The sequence below is a fragment of the Takifugu flavidus genome, chromosome 7 (genome assembly GCF_003711565.1).
Source record: "Takifugu flavidus isolate HTHZ2018 chromosome 7, ASM371156v2, whole genome shotgun sequence".
Lineage (NCBI taxonomy): Eukaryota > Metazoa > Chordata > Actinopteri > Tetraodontiformes > Tetraodontidae > Takifugu > Takifugu flavidus.
Window position 1 is genome coordinate 14,152,844 of NC_079526.1, and position 15,465 is coordinate 14,168,308.

General features: G+C 40.9%; 4 protein-coding genes across 5 annotated transcripts; 3 read left to right on the forward strand and 1 right to left on the reverse strand.

The window, feature by feature from the left end:
- The first annotated feature begins 232 nt into the window (after positions 1-232).
- On the forward strand, positions 233-7,585 carry meltf (melanotransferrin). Its single transcript, XM_057039390.1, has 17 exons — positions 233-387; positions 495-643; positions 1,404-1,558; positions 1,920-2,019; positions 2,565-2,750; positions 2,830-2,986; positions 3,062-3,129; positions 3,201-3,385; positions 3,638-3,803; positions 3,883-4,025; positions 4,263-4,359; positions 4,437-4,631; positions 4,752-4,905; positions 5,041-5,108; positions 5,193-5,380; positions 5,835-6,027; positions 6,218-7,585. The coding sequence occupies exons 2-17, from the start codon at positions 595-597 to the stop codon at positions 6,283-6,285; spliced, it is 2,172 nt and encodes a 723-aa protein (XP_056895370.1). The 5' UTR covers positions 233-387; positions 495-594; the 3' UTR covers positions 6,286-7,585.
- Positions 7,586-7,943: 358 nt separating this feature from the next.
- Positions 7,944-8,824, reverse strand: ncbp2as2 (NCBP2 antisense 2 (head to head)). The gene is made up of 2 exons (XM_057039395.1): positions 8,666-8,824; positions 7,944-8,557 (listed from the first exon to the last, which is right to left on the reverse strand). The coding sequence occupies exon 2, from the start codon at positions 8,500-8,502 to the stop codon at positions 8,197-8,199; it is 306 nt and encodes a 101-aa protein (XP_056895375.1). The 5' UTR covers positions 8,503-8,557; positions 8,666-8,824; the 3' UTR covers positions 7,944-8,196.
- Positions 8,825-9,193: 369 nt separating this feature from the next.
- On the forward strand, positions 9,194-10,670 carry fkbp2 (FKBP prolyl isomerase 2). Its single transcript, XM_057039393.1, has 2 exons — positions 9,194-9,758; positions 10,320-10,670. The coding sequence occupies exon 1, from the start codon at positions 9,308-9,310 to the stop codon at positions 9,722-9,724; it is 417 nt and encodes a 138-aa protein (XP_056895373.1). The 5' UTR covers positions 9,194-9,307; the 3' UTR covers positions 9,725-9,758; positions 10,320-10,670.
- Positions 10,671-12,107: 1,437 nt separating this feature from the next.
- Positions 12,108-14,160, forward strand: ncbp2 (nuclear cap binding protein subunit 2). 2 transcript variants are annotated; one of them, XM_057039392.1, is made up of 5 exons: positions 12,108-12,275; positions 12,698-12,784; positions 12,912-13,006; positions 13,136-13,281; positions 13,761-14,160. In XM_057039392.1, the coding sequence occupies exons 1-5, from the start codon at positions 12,201-12,203 to the stop codon at positions 13,769-13,771; spliced, it is 414 nt and encodes a 137-aa protein (XP_056895372.1). In that variant the 5' UTR covers positions 12,108-12,200; the 3' UTR covers positions 13,772-14,160. The 2 variants fall into 2 exon arrangements, with proteins under 2 accessions (XP_056895372.1, XP_056895371.1); XM_057039391.1 differs by having other exon boundaries at positions 12,109-12,275; positions 13,136-13,274.
- Positions 14,161-15,465: the final 1,305 nt, after the last annotated feature.

Sequence of the window (15,465 nt, forward strand, 5' to 3'; positions counted from 1 at the left end):
ATACTGTGAAGCTCAGCTAGTTTCTGTTCACTGATTTGTTATGTGTTGTTAAATCATTAATCAAGCTTCATCCAGCTGGTTCCTGGTCGCTGGTCACTTAAATTGTTATAACTTGAAAAAATGGTCTGACAGTGAGAAAATGACCTCCTGTGTTAGCTGGGTAATGATTGATGATGCACCAAAGCAAACAAGCAACGCTCAATAAGTAACCAACGGCTACTCTGTGCTGGTCTGAATCCCTTCTTTCCTTTCGCTCATAAGTGGAAATCCACCAGAGAAGTGAAGGAGTGGGGAGAGAGGAGAGCATAGGTGGGGCTCAGGAACTCTGAAAGACCTCTCTGTCCAGACTTTGGCCTGCAGCCACGCACCAGAGACGTGTCAGTCCAGGTACGCCAGGCATGCTTTCTGCTCACGTCTTGCAATTCACAAATGGTACATTATGGAACACCAGGTTGTAAACCAGTAAAAAATATGACCTGTGTGATCAATTCTAGGAGGAGTTTATGCTGATTGTTCAAGATAGCAAGTTGGACATCGGTGATATAAAGAAGAATTCATCCAGAGGGAGGAAGGAAAGAGAGAGAGACAAGGACCATGGCCATGTGGAGGACAGCTGGAGCTCTGCTTCTTATACTACAAACTGGTGAGTGTTTTCAAAAGTCAATACTGTAGTAAATGTTTCTATGTGCAGCTTTAAAATCATGTAAAATATTTATGATCTTTTTAATATTTACGATCTATTTATGATCTGTGTGACCATGGAAAACAGTTGTCCCAGGGTTAGGGTTAGTCTTGTAATATATATTACGATAAAATATATATTATATATGATATATCTGTAATTTTAGATCCATTGCACCCCCCAAAATTGTTTCTGCTATTTTATATTTCCATCCCACAATAAATTGAAAAACACCTTTTGATCTGCTTTATTACTTTTCAAATGTATTTTCGCTTAACTTCATAGCTGTTTAAAATAAAAAAACAACTAATGAATAATTGTTTAGATTTATTAGCTATAACCTAATTGTATCAATGGCGTTTGAGCATTTTAGAAGATGCTGGAACTATTAAAATTTAACCATTAATTAATATGGGATGACTTTTGCATTGCATTTTTAAACACATAATTGATTTTCAAAAGAAGTTTATCTGTGTGTGTGTGTGTGTGTGTGTGTGTGTGTGTGTGTGAGAGAGAGAGTGTCAGTGTATGTGTGTGTGTGTGTGTGTGTGTGTATATGTGTATATACTGTATATGTGTGTCGTGTACATGGATGGATGGATGGATGGATGGATGGATGGATGGATGGATGGATAGATGGATGGATAGATAGATAGATAGATAGATAGATAGATAGATAGATAGATAGATAGATAGATAACTGGTTTCTTCTGTGTGCCAGTGTTTGCTCAGAGCAGCATCAGATGGTGCACCATCTCAGATGCAGAGCACAGGAAATGTGAAGCGATGTCCCAGGCTTTGGCTGAAGCCTCCATCCGTCCTTCCGTCAGCTGTGTCAGCGGAGTCACAGTTGAGGGATGCGTTCAAAAACTAGAGGTAGGCTTTGGGTTCTAATTGGATGTCATATTTGAAGAACTTAGGTCTCATTTACAGCTGATAACATTGCATTGCTCAAAGACACAAACATCATGGAAAGATAGGTTGGAACAAGTAATAAAATATATAGCAGCACTTATCAGTGCTTACCCTTGCAAAAATGTTCTAGGAGCTAGATTGCATAATAAAGAAATGTAACATAGGTGATTTCAGTGGCAGTAAAATGAATCCTGAACATTATAATGTTCATGGTGATCAAAGGTTTTATGATATTTAGCTAATTTACCATTTTAATATTGTGCATATTTGTTTGTCAGTGTGAATTCCCCAACACCGATGTCATCATTTTGTATCCCTGCAGAAAAAAGCAGCAGATGCTTTTTCCATGTTTGGATCTGATATCTACAAACATGGGAAAATGAATTCCATCCAGGTCGCTGCCAGTGAATCAAAGAGTGACGGTAAGACTGATTAAAATCCTTTACACTTATATATTAGCCTGCAACAACACACAATAACACCTTAACACTGATACTAAACATGACTCACAGTTCTTTGTCAGGCTAGGCTAAGAGAAGCTAAGATAAGCTAAGCTCACCCTGAAGTGAACACGTGCTTAAATCCCAAATTTCTGTTGTAAGATAAGTGTGCAGAGCAGAGTTGTCAGCTGTCTTTTGCAGATGTATCAAGATCTAATTAAAACCTTGTGTAAAAGCTGAGGACAAATCAGCGTTGCATAGAAATTCCAGTCGATCAAGGTTTAATCCACCATAATTGGAAAGAAACTAAAGACATCGATCATTATTGTTTTCCTCTCTGACGGCAGGTTTTTAATCAAGTTGTTTCCGATTTAAAATTGTTTTATCTGAGGCAGGAATGCCATTCTGAGTTGTGGATATTGACTGAATAATCACACCACATACTCGCGTAGGCCTCCTGTTTGACAGTTACCTGTCATATGATGGGGGCTGCAGGTGAGTCTGAACGCTGTCCTGTTCTTGCGCAGGTACGGGCGCATCTTACTATGCGGTTGCTGTGGTGAAGAAAGCAAATCAAGGCATCACCGTCAAGAACCTGGCAGGAAAAAAGAGCTGTCACACCGGTAAAGGCCGAACAGCTGGCTGGAATATGCCCATAGGATACCTCATGGACCAAGGCTACATGTCTGTGATGGGCTGCAACATCCCAGAGGGTGGGGAACATATCCAGCACATAATGGCAGATTGTCCATACGCACGTTAAGATCAATTAATGTTTGTTTGCACCTACAGGAGTGGCAAATTTCTTCAATGCCAGCTGCGTGCCAGGAGCAACAGCGCAGGGCGACCCTCCATCTTTGTGCCAGCTGTGTAAGGGAGATGGTCTGGGGCAGCACAAGTGTGAGATGAGCAACAAGGAGTTGTACTACAGCTACGAAGGAGCATTAAGGTAACTTATATTGACGCCTTGTCTGCTCTCACATGCAGAAGTAGCCACTATCAACATGAAATTCTGCCTCTTTAGGTGTTTATTCGAAGATGCCGGAGAGGTGGCCTTCATCAAACACACCACTGTTTTAGAGAACAGCGATGGTGAGTTTGCTAGAAAGTCTAAAGCGTTTTTTACAGTGTAGCTGTTGGTTAACTGGGCTTTTCTTCCTCAGGCCAGGGTCCAGCATGGGCGCAGGGACTGAAATCATCCGATTATGAACTGTTGTGTCGTGATGGCACCAGAGCTGCAGTCTCCCAGTGGAAAACCTGTCATCTGGTCCGCATCCCATTCCGAGGGATCGTGGTCCAAAATGACATCAGTCCATCTACGGTGTATAACATGCTGGAGGAGGGGCGGGTACGCAAACACTCAACACACAAATGACCCTCTGTCTTCTCTGTCTTGTAAAACTCGATGTTTTAGATGTTTAGTAATAAAAATAAAACATCGAGAGACGGAACGTAGTCCTGGTTCCAGTTCTAACGTAACTGCCGAGCTCTTGTTGTCTTACTTTATAAGAACACAGTTGTGAACAGTTTCCATATGAAGCTGAAACATCTCAGCATTCAAAGTCGTACATTCCTTTTGACTATAATATCCTCTTTGCAGCAAAAGACAGAATTCAAGTTTTTTTCTTCGGAAGGATACGGAGGAGGAACTGTACTCTTCTCTGAATCGTCCACCATGTTTCAAGAAGTGGAGTCCAATGATCCCATGAAGTGGATGGGTCAGAACTATTACAACACTATGAAAGCAATGGACTGTAAAAAAGAAGGTAAATCCATTTTTCTTTTTTTTGTATGCCAGCTACTTTCTTTTTCTCACCTCCCACTCATCTGCCTGCCTACACACAGATGTCCTCCGGTGGTGCGTGGTGTCCAGCGGCGAGCAGCAGAAATGTGGTGACATGGGCTCTGAATTCCAGAAGAAAGGCCTGACTCCAGCCATTAAGTGCATCTACGGCGACTCGGAGACCGACTGCATGAAAAAAATCAAGGTAAATGCTCAATCAAATTGCGGTTCTCCCCCCAACGGTCAGTGTAACACCTCAGGAGACTGTTTTGGAAAGAGCAAAGCGAGTCTCCATAGACTCTGACACCTTTGAAAAGAGGAGGTGAGACTGAGGCAAAGTTTGAGCGCATTATAACAGACTTAAAAAAGAGTACCGGCAGTCGCGATTACCAAGATGTCCTGGCTGAACGCCATTATATATTTCAATTTTGCCTTTGTGTAGAACAATGAGGCCGATGCCATCACGCTAGATGGTGGTTACATCTACACGGCAGGCAAGGAGTACGGCCTGGTTCCTGCTACAGGCGAGAGCTACACAGGTAAAACTACACAGAGAGACGACCCCAAGAGGTTTCAATGATAGACCAATAACTATATTAACTTTTTTTTTCTCCAGAGGACCTCGATGGCTCCATCTACTATGCGATCGCTGTGGTGAAAAAGAGTAACCAGGACATCCGTAACCTCGATGACCTGCGAGGCCGTAAGTCGTGTCACACTGGGTACGGTCGCACGGCTGGATGGAATGTTCCCGTTTCAACACTGATGGAGAGAGGCCTGATCACACCTCAGCAGTGTCAGATGCCACAAGGTGTGTAGCTGTGCTGGTGTGTGTGATGGGGTTGACGGCAAAAGCGCCCTGTTGTTGAGTTCTGCAGTCGATCTCCGACCCTTACCATACCTACCGTTTGCTGTTTCCCATAATGCTTAGCTGTGGGAGACTTCTTCAAGCAGAGCTGTGTGCCAGGAGCCAACCAGCCCGGGTTTCCTGAGAACCTGTGTGGTCTGTGTGTGGGAGACAGTGCAGGACAGAATAAGTGTGAGAAGGGAAAAGACAGATACGATGGATACGACGGAGCCTTCAGGTAGTCGAACGGTGGCAGACGGTTCCCACTGTCCTTTCTAATGTGTTGAAGCATGAGCCTTTTTTAAAATGCTATTTGTTGTAAAACCATCATTCATCTGCAAGCTCTTGGTTGATCCAAACGGTTTATTTTCAGGTGTTTGGCAACAGGAGATGGAGAGGTGGCTTTCGTCAAACACTCAACCGTCTTCCAAAACACTGATGGTGAGATATTTAAATCTGGCTCCTTTTGGAGTATCGCACCTTTAAGTAACTAAATAAACCTGCCGACACTGTGCATTTGGGCAGGTAACTCTGGGGAGTCGTGGACCACGGGGCTACAGTCGAAGGATTTTCAGCTGCTGTGCCCTCAGGGCTCCCGCACCGAGGTGACGCAGTACAAATATTGTCACCTGGCAAGAGTTCCTTCACATGCTGTGATGGTTCGCCCTGACACCAACGTCCACGCCATCTACGGACTTCTGGACCGTGCACAGGTAAGACTCTTTTGCCATCGGGAACGTGCCGGCTGGGAAAACATTCTCTTCTCAACCCTTTGCTAAATGTTAAATCTTGTTCCCACCTCATGTAAGCTGGAATCTAACCGTTTAACAACACGCAAAGAAAATAAGGTTTTGCTCTTGCTCACATGGCCACAGAGTCTATTTTTACATGGCAGACTTTAATTAAAGCACAGCATGACTGAAATAACAGGTCAGCATGGGAGCTGTGGATTTCCGTCTCGGTCTGCGACGCTCAGAACAGAACAGGACAGAACAGGTCTTGAAGTCATAAAAAGAATCCAATACTGGCAAGAAAGTAAAACTTTGCCATTTAAATGCATCATTATATTCAAGCGGCACTTCCTCCTCTTAAAAATTGAAGTCCTCTTTGTATAAGTGTGGCTAAATGACTCCAAACTTTCATCCCTGACCTTTTGCTTTCCTGCAGACCTATTTTGGAAGCGACATGGCTCCTGGTTTCAAGATGTTTGACTCGCAGGGCTACTCGGGCACCGACTTGATCTTCAAGGACTCCACCGTTCGCCTCATTGGTGTCGGCGATAGAAAGACCTACCAGGAGTGGTTGGGCCAGGGATACATGGACTCCCTGGTGGATATGGACTGTAACTCATCGGGTGCAGGTACCAATATAATTACATAAAATCCAATAATAGTAAAAGAGCACCAGCAAATGTTCAGTATATCTCATTAATACAAGTATCTATAATATCTTAATTATGAGTTAAGGAACCTGCTAGAATGAACTATATCATAAAATATCAGACTCTGTCGTTTTTCCTGTAAATTTTAGAATTTTTCTTTCTCTTTTAGCGATTTCCTCCTTGGGCCTGATGCTGATCACACTGTTCAGCCTCACCGTCACCAACCTATGGATGTGAAGACACAATATGATACACATGTCCACCTCGTCCCTTCAACTTGTCCCTTTGTTCCTTCACAAATCTCCAGTTTTTCTGCAGAGGAGAATTTTTCATCAACCCTACCTTTTCAGAACTTCTGCATTTTTCTCTGATCGTGTGTTACTTGCATATATGAGAATCTCTACTGTTGAAACTGCCTTTGGATTGAAGCAGCACTGATGTTGAAGCAGCTGAATACATATCTCATCTTTTTTTTTTTTGCTGCACAGAGTTGTTAAAATGACTCTTGAGAAATGGTGTTGCTGCCACTTTGTTTACTTGAAGGTGTGCTGCCATATCAGTGCGTATGCTGCCACCGGTTACATTGCCTGAGTGGACAGAACAACGCTATTTCTAAAAAGAAAAGAGAGATTTTAAATTCACATTGCGAAAAGGTTTCCAGAATAAAATGTGTGGTAATGTTGCACACTGACAATTTTGCAAAAAATGTACAAAATGCTTTGGTAAACTTAGACGTCATAATTGTCCTGTACTGGTGCCAGTTGCTCTGTGCGTATGAATGGGAGCAGGCACTTCCCTATGTTTAAAATGTATGTCTACAATAAGTTAAGTCCATATCAGAGAGAACACTGGTGCCTCCAAACAGAGGTCTGCTGAGGATGCTGTGGAAACGAGGGAGTGAGGTCGGTCCAGAGGCTGGTTTCTTCATGTAATCTCCTCAATTGGGTGGCAAATAGTCTTTAATCAAGCTCAAACTGATAAATATTTTTGTTGTTTTTGTTATTAATTTGGTGCTTTTTCACTAATTTTCATGTTTTAGCATTTTAATGTGTGTATTTGGATGCAGAGTGAATGAGTAACAACCAGGCTGAGTTGGGGAGAACAGAAAGAGGACCTCCTGTGGTTTCTGTCAGGCTCTTTTTGTCTGTGTAACCTTAGGGAGGGTGTCGGATTATTCACCATTTAAGACGTGGAACAACCATTAGTGTCATGTTCTCTTCCCAAAAAGCTCCTTCCTTACTGCTGTCATTTCCTTTCTTATATTAATACGAGTTCAAATGTATGTTTTTCCTGTTTAGAGATTTATTTTTATATGGTCATCTGCCATATCAGTGCATATGCATTGGCTCATACTGTCAGAAATTAATACCAGTAACTCCTCTGCCTCTTGTTAAAGATTTATTTCATTGTGAAATATTGCGTAATGACTAATATTTAGTTGCCAGGCCAGTGAGTCTGCATAAGTATTACTACAACAAACTCTCTTGAACTGTTTTCTTGTTTATTCAAATAAAATAAAGCAATCCAGTGTAAACCACTTGGCTATGTTCTTCTATCCCTCCCAAATATTTAAAATCACATGTATTTGTTATTTCTTTGGTTGCGAACCTGCAAAACAATGTTCATGTACGGCTTTACATTTTATTCATTTCAAACCTCAGCCATAAAGCAATCATTTCAAGACTGTCTTTTCAATGTTTGTGACAGATTGCACATAGAAGAAAACTTTTATTCTGCACAGCAGCAAAAAAAAATGCTGATACTATTGGCCACGAAAACACCAACCTTTGGTTTGACTGTGTCATGAATCAACCCTAAATATTATATATTATATAATAATATTGCTGAAATTTTGATTTTCAGTGACAGAACATCTGGAATGAACAACAAACACATAGGCAATGAACAAATCAATATATTAGGCATTAGTTGTAGTTCCATGTGGCCACTGATGAGAAACATGTTCACTTTTGATTTCAATAATATTAGAGATGGTTGATGTACACAAAACAATCCAAGACATTTCCACATGGCTAAACAGTGATAAAACCACGTTGTGACTGATGTTGCAGATGTTAGAGTTATCTTCAAGTGTCCGAAATACTCTCAGTTACTTTAAATGTCCTGCAGCCATTCAGTCAGGCTCTTTTACTTCTTGATCTGTCGGGAACCATCCTTCCATCCATCCTTCACTTCATTCACAAATGTGTCTTTGACCCTCCGGATGCGGCCCCCAATTTCCCCCAGGTCACCGGGCACTTTGCCGACCTCCTCTCGGACCTGCTGGATTGTCTGTGAACGCAGCGCCCGCTGCGAGGCGTCCCGACCGGCTATCTGAGCCTTGGTGATGGCATAAGCGGTGATCTGGGCCGCTCTGCGGATGGGCCGAGACTCCGCCAACTTCTCAACGACGCGGAGGTTGTTAATAAGGCTGAAGATCAAACGAGACAGCATTTTGTTGAAACAGGACTCACACTGACAAGTTATCCGGACAGCAGCGCTTTATGTCCTGTAATGACACGAAGGTTCACCATCAGTAAGTCATACAAAGGCGTATTATAGTACCACATATGTCAAATTTCTCATCCAAGTCATAATAAATAAAAGCTTAACTCACATAACCTCAACCAGGTGACCGCTGGGTCTCAGTCAATGGCGTAACGCGTTGAATAAACTGAAGTTAGCGTTGTATTCGACAATTCTCTTCTTCCCGAACCGCCGGCGACTTAATGCGCACTGCTGCCACCTACAGGACTGGATGTGGTCCTTACCTTGTTAGGTTCTGTTAAGTTATTCATTCACCATTTATAATCTTTTTCCAAATGATTGTTAAAAGTGGAATTTCATGCTAATTTGATTTATTCTACTCGTTAAAATTATAATAACGTTCAAATGGTCAAGTTATTGCGTATTTGAGAACAAAATTGAAGTGATATTTTAATAGGAATATTAGCCAAATGCGGACATACAGTAGGGTCTTCCCTGGGGCACTAAGTTAGGTCAGGAGAAAGTATTTTTTGAACGATTTTGCAAGCTGGCGAAACAAGTTGGGAAGAAGACCTGAAGATGGCAGTAATACAAATCCAGAGAAGAAGACGAAAAAGAAGAAGAAGGAATACATCCGGATCACGATGAACGTACTTCCGCTTTCGGTACAGATTTCCATACTAAAATTCGCCGCACTGAAGTCAGACATCACATTTGATCGACTTTCGTAGAACACGGACTTTACCTGTTAAACAATCAGCTGACTGCAGCCATGCGTATTTTGGTTTTGCTTACCTTCGCCGTACTGTCGCTATGTGCAGTGACGGTAAAGGGAGCCGAGAAGAAGAAGCTGCAGATCGGCATTAAAAAACGGGTGGATCATTGTACCACCAAGTCGCGTAAAGGAGATGTGTTGAATATGCACTACACCGGCAAACTGGAGGACGGCACCGAGTTTGACAGCAGTATCTCCCGCGACAAACCATTTACATTCACCCTTGGCAAAGGCCAGGTGATCAAAGGGTGGGACCAGGGCCTGCTGGGGATGTGTGAGGGCGAGAAGAGGAAGCTTGTCATTCCTGCTGATTTAGGCTACGGAGACCGCGGAGCTCCTCCAAAGATTCCCGGAGGAGCGACGCTCATTTTCGAAGTAGAGCTCCTGAGCATAGAACGATGGTCCGAGCTTTAATGATGACAGTGGCGAGAAATACAACTTTCAAAAGGTAAGTTCACACATGATTGTTACTGCGTGCGTTCTGACAAATCACCTTATTTACCGCTTTTAGTCTTGAGGTAAAAAATCAGAATCAGATTTATTGCCATTGTTCATGTAATACACAGTTTTACACAAGCTAGGAATTTGTCTTGGTGTGACGCTGCGACATTCAACATAAAGAAGACAACACTAGAATAAGATAAATAAAATAAGACATATATACAGTATATACATAAATAGTAATAAATAATAAATAAAACGGATCAATAGTACTTTAGAAAGAAGTCGTACATTCCCGACATATATTTTCTTGGATGAAGCTGTAAAAAAAATAAAAATATGGATGGCGATAAAACACTGGATCGGATTGTCCTCATAAAATCCGAATTAAGTTCTGAACACAAGATTATATTTTAACCTATTGAACACTTAAATTGAGACTCATTAAAGTGGCATTAAATAGCATGCCGGAAAGGATTTCTTTTTATTACGAGAAATAAGAAAATCTTTGAAGTTCTTTATTTGCACAATCCCCATAATGTTAAGGTTTGTCGTTCTTTCCCCCCAGGGTCCGGGACCTGCTGCAGCATTGAGGAACTATCTGACCTCTGATGACGACTACATGAAGAATTGGAAGTAGATTTGTCAATCCCATGAAAGGCCTTTTTTCTGGGTTTTAAACTGGACTTTCTTGATATGGTCTACTAAACACATGACTGCATATTAGTGGGCTGTGAAGAGCAATATTTTGATTGTCTTCTTCATAACAACATGACCTGCTGTTTGCTCCCAAATTTGTAGTTTAATCATTTTCATTCATATCTTTTCTTTATGCAAAATGTGTAGTTTTTAGTCATGTCAGATAGCTCTATTGTAATTGTTTTCATTTTTTCTAATAAATTTACATTTTTGACCTTAATTGTTCCTTCCTTTTTTTTAGTTAAGCCTTTAGTTTAGCCTTTTTTTTTTTGGCTATTTCAGAGAATATAATTATTACACAAAATGTTTTAGCCACAACTGCCAGAAAAATTGTTCAAGGTGCAAGGAATTGATCAGGGTGGCTGTTTCAAGATGCACAATAAGGAGGCACTTGAAGAAAATGAGCAACATGGTATATTTGCCCAAAAAAGCCATTACTATGCAGCAGCCAAAAAGCATTTCTCTTACAATATGCCAAACGGCACAGAGACAGACCTAAAAACTTCTGGAACAAAATCCTTTGTGATTAACCAAAATTGACTTTTTGGCCACTGCTTTATGGTTACATTTGGGCAAGAGAAAGCAACTGTATTGTATTGTACTGTGGATTTTGACTTTTCTGTCATTCAATGTCCTGAAGGAGCTTCTGAGCTCTCAGTGACCATATCTAGTTTTCCAGTCTTCCTACAGACAAAGCAATGCTTAAGAGTCAAACAGGCTAGAGGATTCTGTGGTATCCAAGGTTAGCATCTTCTGTTTGGGATAGTGAAAGACGGACTGGCTGGCGCCATACATGGTTGACGCAAGCCAGTAACCTTCCATTTTCCTTATATAGTTCTTGGTGCGGACATCTCATCAGAATCGGTGCTGGCACTGCACGAATGAACTGTTGCTGTGTTAGTATCAGTTCTCCTGATATCAGTAAGCTTCATTTCAACACAAGTTATCTGAGTCTCCTGTGTGTCAGTTCCACAATTTGCAGAATTTCCACAACAACCTGTTAGAAGTAAACTGAAAGAAAATCTGCCCAAAATCAGCCCAGAAGCTGCACATGGGATGTACTTGTACATTTCATCATGAGAACAAAAACACGAGGCCAAGTTGACCTGTCATTGGCTACAGAAGAATAAAGTGAAGGTTCTGGTGTGGCCATCTCAGTCTCCTGACCTCAAAATCACTGAGCCACTCTGAGGAGATCTCAAACATACATCTTATGGGAGACAGCCCAAGAATATACAGGGACTCAAGAAAGAATGGGCTGCTTTATCACCTCAGAAAATAGAAAGCCTCAATCACTCATTAGGAATTGATGTATGCAAACTTTTGATGTAAACAGGGTCATTTGGGTGGTTTCTGTTGTTATCATTTAAATAGAGTAAATACGGGCTTCACCATTTAAAAAAAGGTTTCACCCAACAACTAACAATAACTGGAATAAGTTTTTAATTATTATTTATATTCTCTGACAAATGGCGAAATAAATCTGGGTATGTAAACATATGAGCACAAATGTATATGAATATATCGATTAATTCTGTGACTTTTTCAGGAAAATAGGTTTGGACAAAAAGTAAAGGTCGGGATGATCGCGTTTCTGACACAATAAAATCGGTAACTCTAAGGACACGTAACTTTAAAATGATGTTTCAGTATTCACACGGACTCCTTTAAAAGACGGACTAAAGACCCGGAAGTACATGTGGATTTCCGCTCGTTTGTATAGCGCACTATTCCGCGGTGTTTTCCGACAATGTCTGCAATACTAAACGCATTGTCTAGTGATTCTTATATTGATATCAGTCAATATAGAGATCAACATTTTAAGGTAAGTGGTCAAGTAAACCCAAATATCAGAAAATTAAAAAGTGCAAGACTATATTTGATCGCTTCCGTTCAACAAATGGTAGCAAACAACGTTCGGCCCACATGCTGTTTAATGATCAGATTTTTTTAAACAAATTATGAAGTGCTTAAGAATTATATGATGATTGATGTAAGTATGGCTTTTATAACGTTACCTCAGGTCACTTGACTTGATAACAGACAATGTTGTGTGGACGGAAAATTATACCTCAATTTAAAAAAAGTTACATATGTTTAAAACGACAACTGATCAATTTGTCGTCCAGTAATTCATAAACTTAATGCTCTCTCTATAAAAATACTCGCGTAAAGTTTGCAGTTTATTTCCTCCTTAACTCTGCTTTAGGGAAATGAATTGATTTGTAATACTTTTCGTGTGTTCAGGGAAAATGCTCCGAACAAGAGAAACTACTGAAATCAACACACACTTTATATGTAGGAAATCTTTCCTTTTATACGACTGAGGAGCAGGTAGGATTTCTTTAGGTCCATTTAATCTTCTTTCTAAATACAAGATCGATCAGTTTTGTTTACAATATCAGATGTCTGTCAGTTTGACATTAAGTCATTTTGTATCTTTTTCTTTACTGGCATCTAGGTGCATGAGTTGTTTTCAAAAAGTGGAGACGTAAAGCGAATCATCATTGGTCTGGATAAAGTCAAGAAGACAGCCTGTGGGTTTTGTTTTGTAGAGTATCCTCTTTTTCAATATATGTCAAGAAAATCTGATGCACGCAGAATGAGAGTTTGTGCTATAGCATGAGGTGTGCGTGTTATGAAAGTTGAAAAGTCTTTGTCAGTCCCTAACCCCCGGTGTACCAGATATTACACGCGAGCCGGTGCAGAAAATGCCATGCGCTTCATTAATGGCACACGGCTCGATGATCGGATCATCAGAACAGACTGGGATGCTGGTTTCAAGGAAGGACGGCAGTATGGTCGTGGCAAATCTGGGGGTCAGGTAAGAAGTAGGTTTTTTCCATTTTTTTTTGCAGTGTTCCACAACTAATATTGTCCTTGGTGAGTTATGCGTATGTTTATGTGTGATGGGGAACTCTAAATGCACCAGAGACGTTAAAGTGTGAACTCCGTTTATCCATAGAATAGTGCTGACATTTTTACAAGTATTTGGGGGATTAAATCTGACCGTATCGTTTATAACCGGTTCCTGTGAGGGAATGTGAGAACGTGATAAACATACTAACAGGAATATTGCTCTTACTCCCTAAAATACGACATCAGAATTATATCAACACGTGTTTAACAGGTCTTTACAGAGCTCGGTGATGTGGCATTTATAAAACTGTAATTGCTTTCTTGTGCTCATAGAAACATTTATAAGAATAATCAGCATTTTCTTGGTTGTAGTTTTTGTTAGCTGCAGTCTGTCACTGGTTGTATTTAACTGTTGGCTGCTGTGTTTTCTGTGATTGTGTTACTGGTGTAGGTGAGAGATGAGTACAGGCAGGACTACGACCCTGCGCGGGGTGGATACGGTAAACTGGCTCAGCAGCATCGATCCACAGAAGCACGGAACAGTTTTTAGGCAGAGCTTCACGTCTGCGTGGCCGACGGCGCCGAGGGAGCTCAGCCGTTCTACATCAGTGCTCCAGCCTGCTGCCGCACATTTTGTTGCTCAACTGTGTTTTTTCCTTTTTTTTTGTCAGTCCACCTTTCCAACTGTTTGGCTGGTGGGATGAAATGTAACATCGTAGTTATGATTTTCCTTCTAAATGTCACGTGAGAGTAGTTTGGAACAGATTGTAACAAATGTTTTATTTGACTTTAAATCAAATTCATGTCCCTGCATTGTATATACTTTTGGAATAAATCTTTTTTCTTTCTTATGGTCTGATGTGGAGCGTACATATATTTGTAATGGTCAGTTCTGCTGAACAGTGCTAAAATTTATATTTGTAGTGGACTATGTAGGTTTTTAGGGTTGCGTTACCCTGTCTAAAATTAGGGTCGTAGGTTTGTGTCCCTAAAATTCTCAGGTTGTTTTTTTTCCCCACATAAGTTTTCCAAGTTGGTTGTTATAATCAAACCAACCAGTGTTTGATCCAGAACAAGAGATTTAGGTTATTTTGTCTCCAAATGTAACATCTGCCACTTTTAGGCAGGTCATTCAGAAGGATTGAAGATCAATACTTTAAAGTAGCTCAGAATGTTTCAGATATGTTTCATCATGATAAAAAGTTTTAAGTTGTGGCTGGTCCAAACAGGACAATAACCACATCCAAGGTCTGTTCTGTGATAAAGAAAATTCAGTGTTGGACGGTTCTGCGCTGTCAGCAGCTCAGAGCAAAGGACGATAAATGTCCACGAGATGGCAGAAGAGGACAAACATGCCGGAACAGAAGTCCCCCCCCCCCAACCACCATCACCACCACCTATAAAAAATATATATATGTGTGTGTATGTATATATATATGTGTGTGTGTATGTATGGACTTAATTTAAAGGTGGAAGCAGTAATAAATGCTGAACTCTGACCCCTGCAAATCCCCGTGAGCTTTGTCAAGACCGTGACGTCATTACCCCATTTTACTCCACATGAGGGTGGAGGGAGCTTTGGTGTCAGCTGCTGACGGGATTGTGAAAAGATTTCATTTCTTACTGAATACCACAAAGAATCTGTCCATAAAGCTTTACCCCCCCCCCCCCCCTTTGTGTGTGTGTATGAGAGAGAGAGTGAGAATCCAGAGCTTTGTCCATTTTCATGGACTGTTCCAAAAGAAGTTGATATCACATTAGCTATTATCATCACTGGGTTCAAAGAAGTCAAGTTCAAGTGGGGTCAAGTGAAAATGAGCGCAGACAGAGGCCACTGATCCAATTTCTGTGATATTATGCTAATGAAGGGCTGCGAAATGATGGAGGAGAAACAGCGAAACCTTCTCTGTCTCAGTTAGAAAGTTAAAAGGCAGTTTTAAGATTCATGAAATAGAGTTTGACAGTGAGTAACTTTTTAGTTTAACCTTTGACAGCAAAGTTACTGACGATAATCTTAACAAAGTCTCAAAATTCGAGCTCCCTTGCATCACACTCAGATGCTGTGTAGTAATTTAATTTTGAACAACCTTAAAGTCTTATTTTCTCTACATGTCCTGCACTTCATCCTCATTTGTGGAGGTTATGTACTATAAATT

Excerpts from the sequence above, each read along its gene's own strand:
- meltf (XM_057039390.1), top strand. The coding sequence starts at position 595 with ATGGCCATGTGGAGGACAGCTGGAGCTCTGCTTCTTATACTACAAACT. Across the intron at positions 2,020-2,564 it reads CAGTGAATCAAAGAGTGACG|GTACGGGCGCATCTTACTAT; the intron begins GTAAGACTGATT and ends GTTCTTGCGCAG. Across the intron at positions 6,028-6,217 it reads CTGTAACTCATCGGGTGCAG|CGATTTCCTCCTTGGGCCTG; the intron begins GTACCAATATAA and ends TTTCTCTTTTAG.
- ncbp2as2 (XM_057039395.1), bottom strand. The coding sequence starts at position 8,502 with ATGCTGTCTCGTTTGATCTTCAGCCTTATTAACAACCTCCGCGTCGTT.
- fkbp2 (XM_057039393.1), top strand. The coding sequence starts at position 9,308 with ATGCGTATTTTGGTTTTGCTTACCTTCGCCGTACTGTCGCTATGTGCA.
- ncbp2 (XM_057039391.1), top strand. The coding sequence starts at position 12,201 with ATGTCTGCAATACTAAACGCATTGTCTAGTGATTCTTATATTGATATC. Across the intron at positions 12,276-12,697 it reads ATAGAGATCAACATTTTAAG|GGAAAATGCTCCGAACAAGA; the intron begins GTAAGTGGTCAA and ends TCGTGTGTTCAG. Across the intron at positions 13,007-13,135 it reads TGTGGGTTTTGTTTTGTAGA|ATATTACACGCGAGCCGGTG; the intron begins GTATCCTCTTTT and ends CCGGTGTACCAG.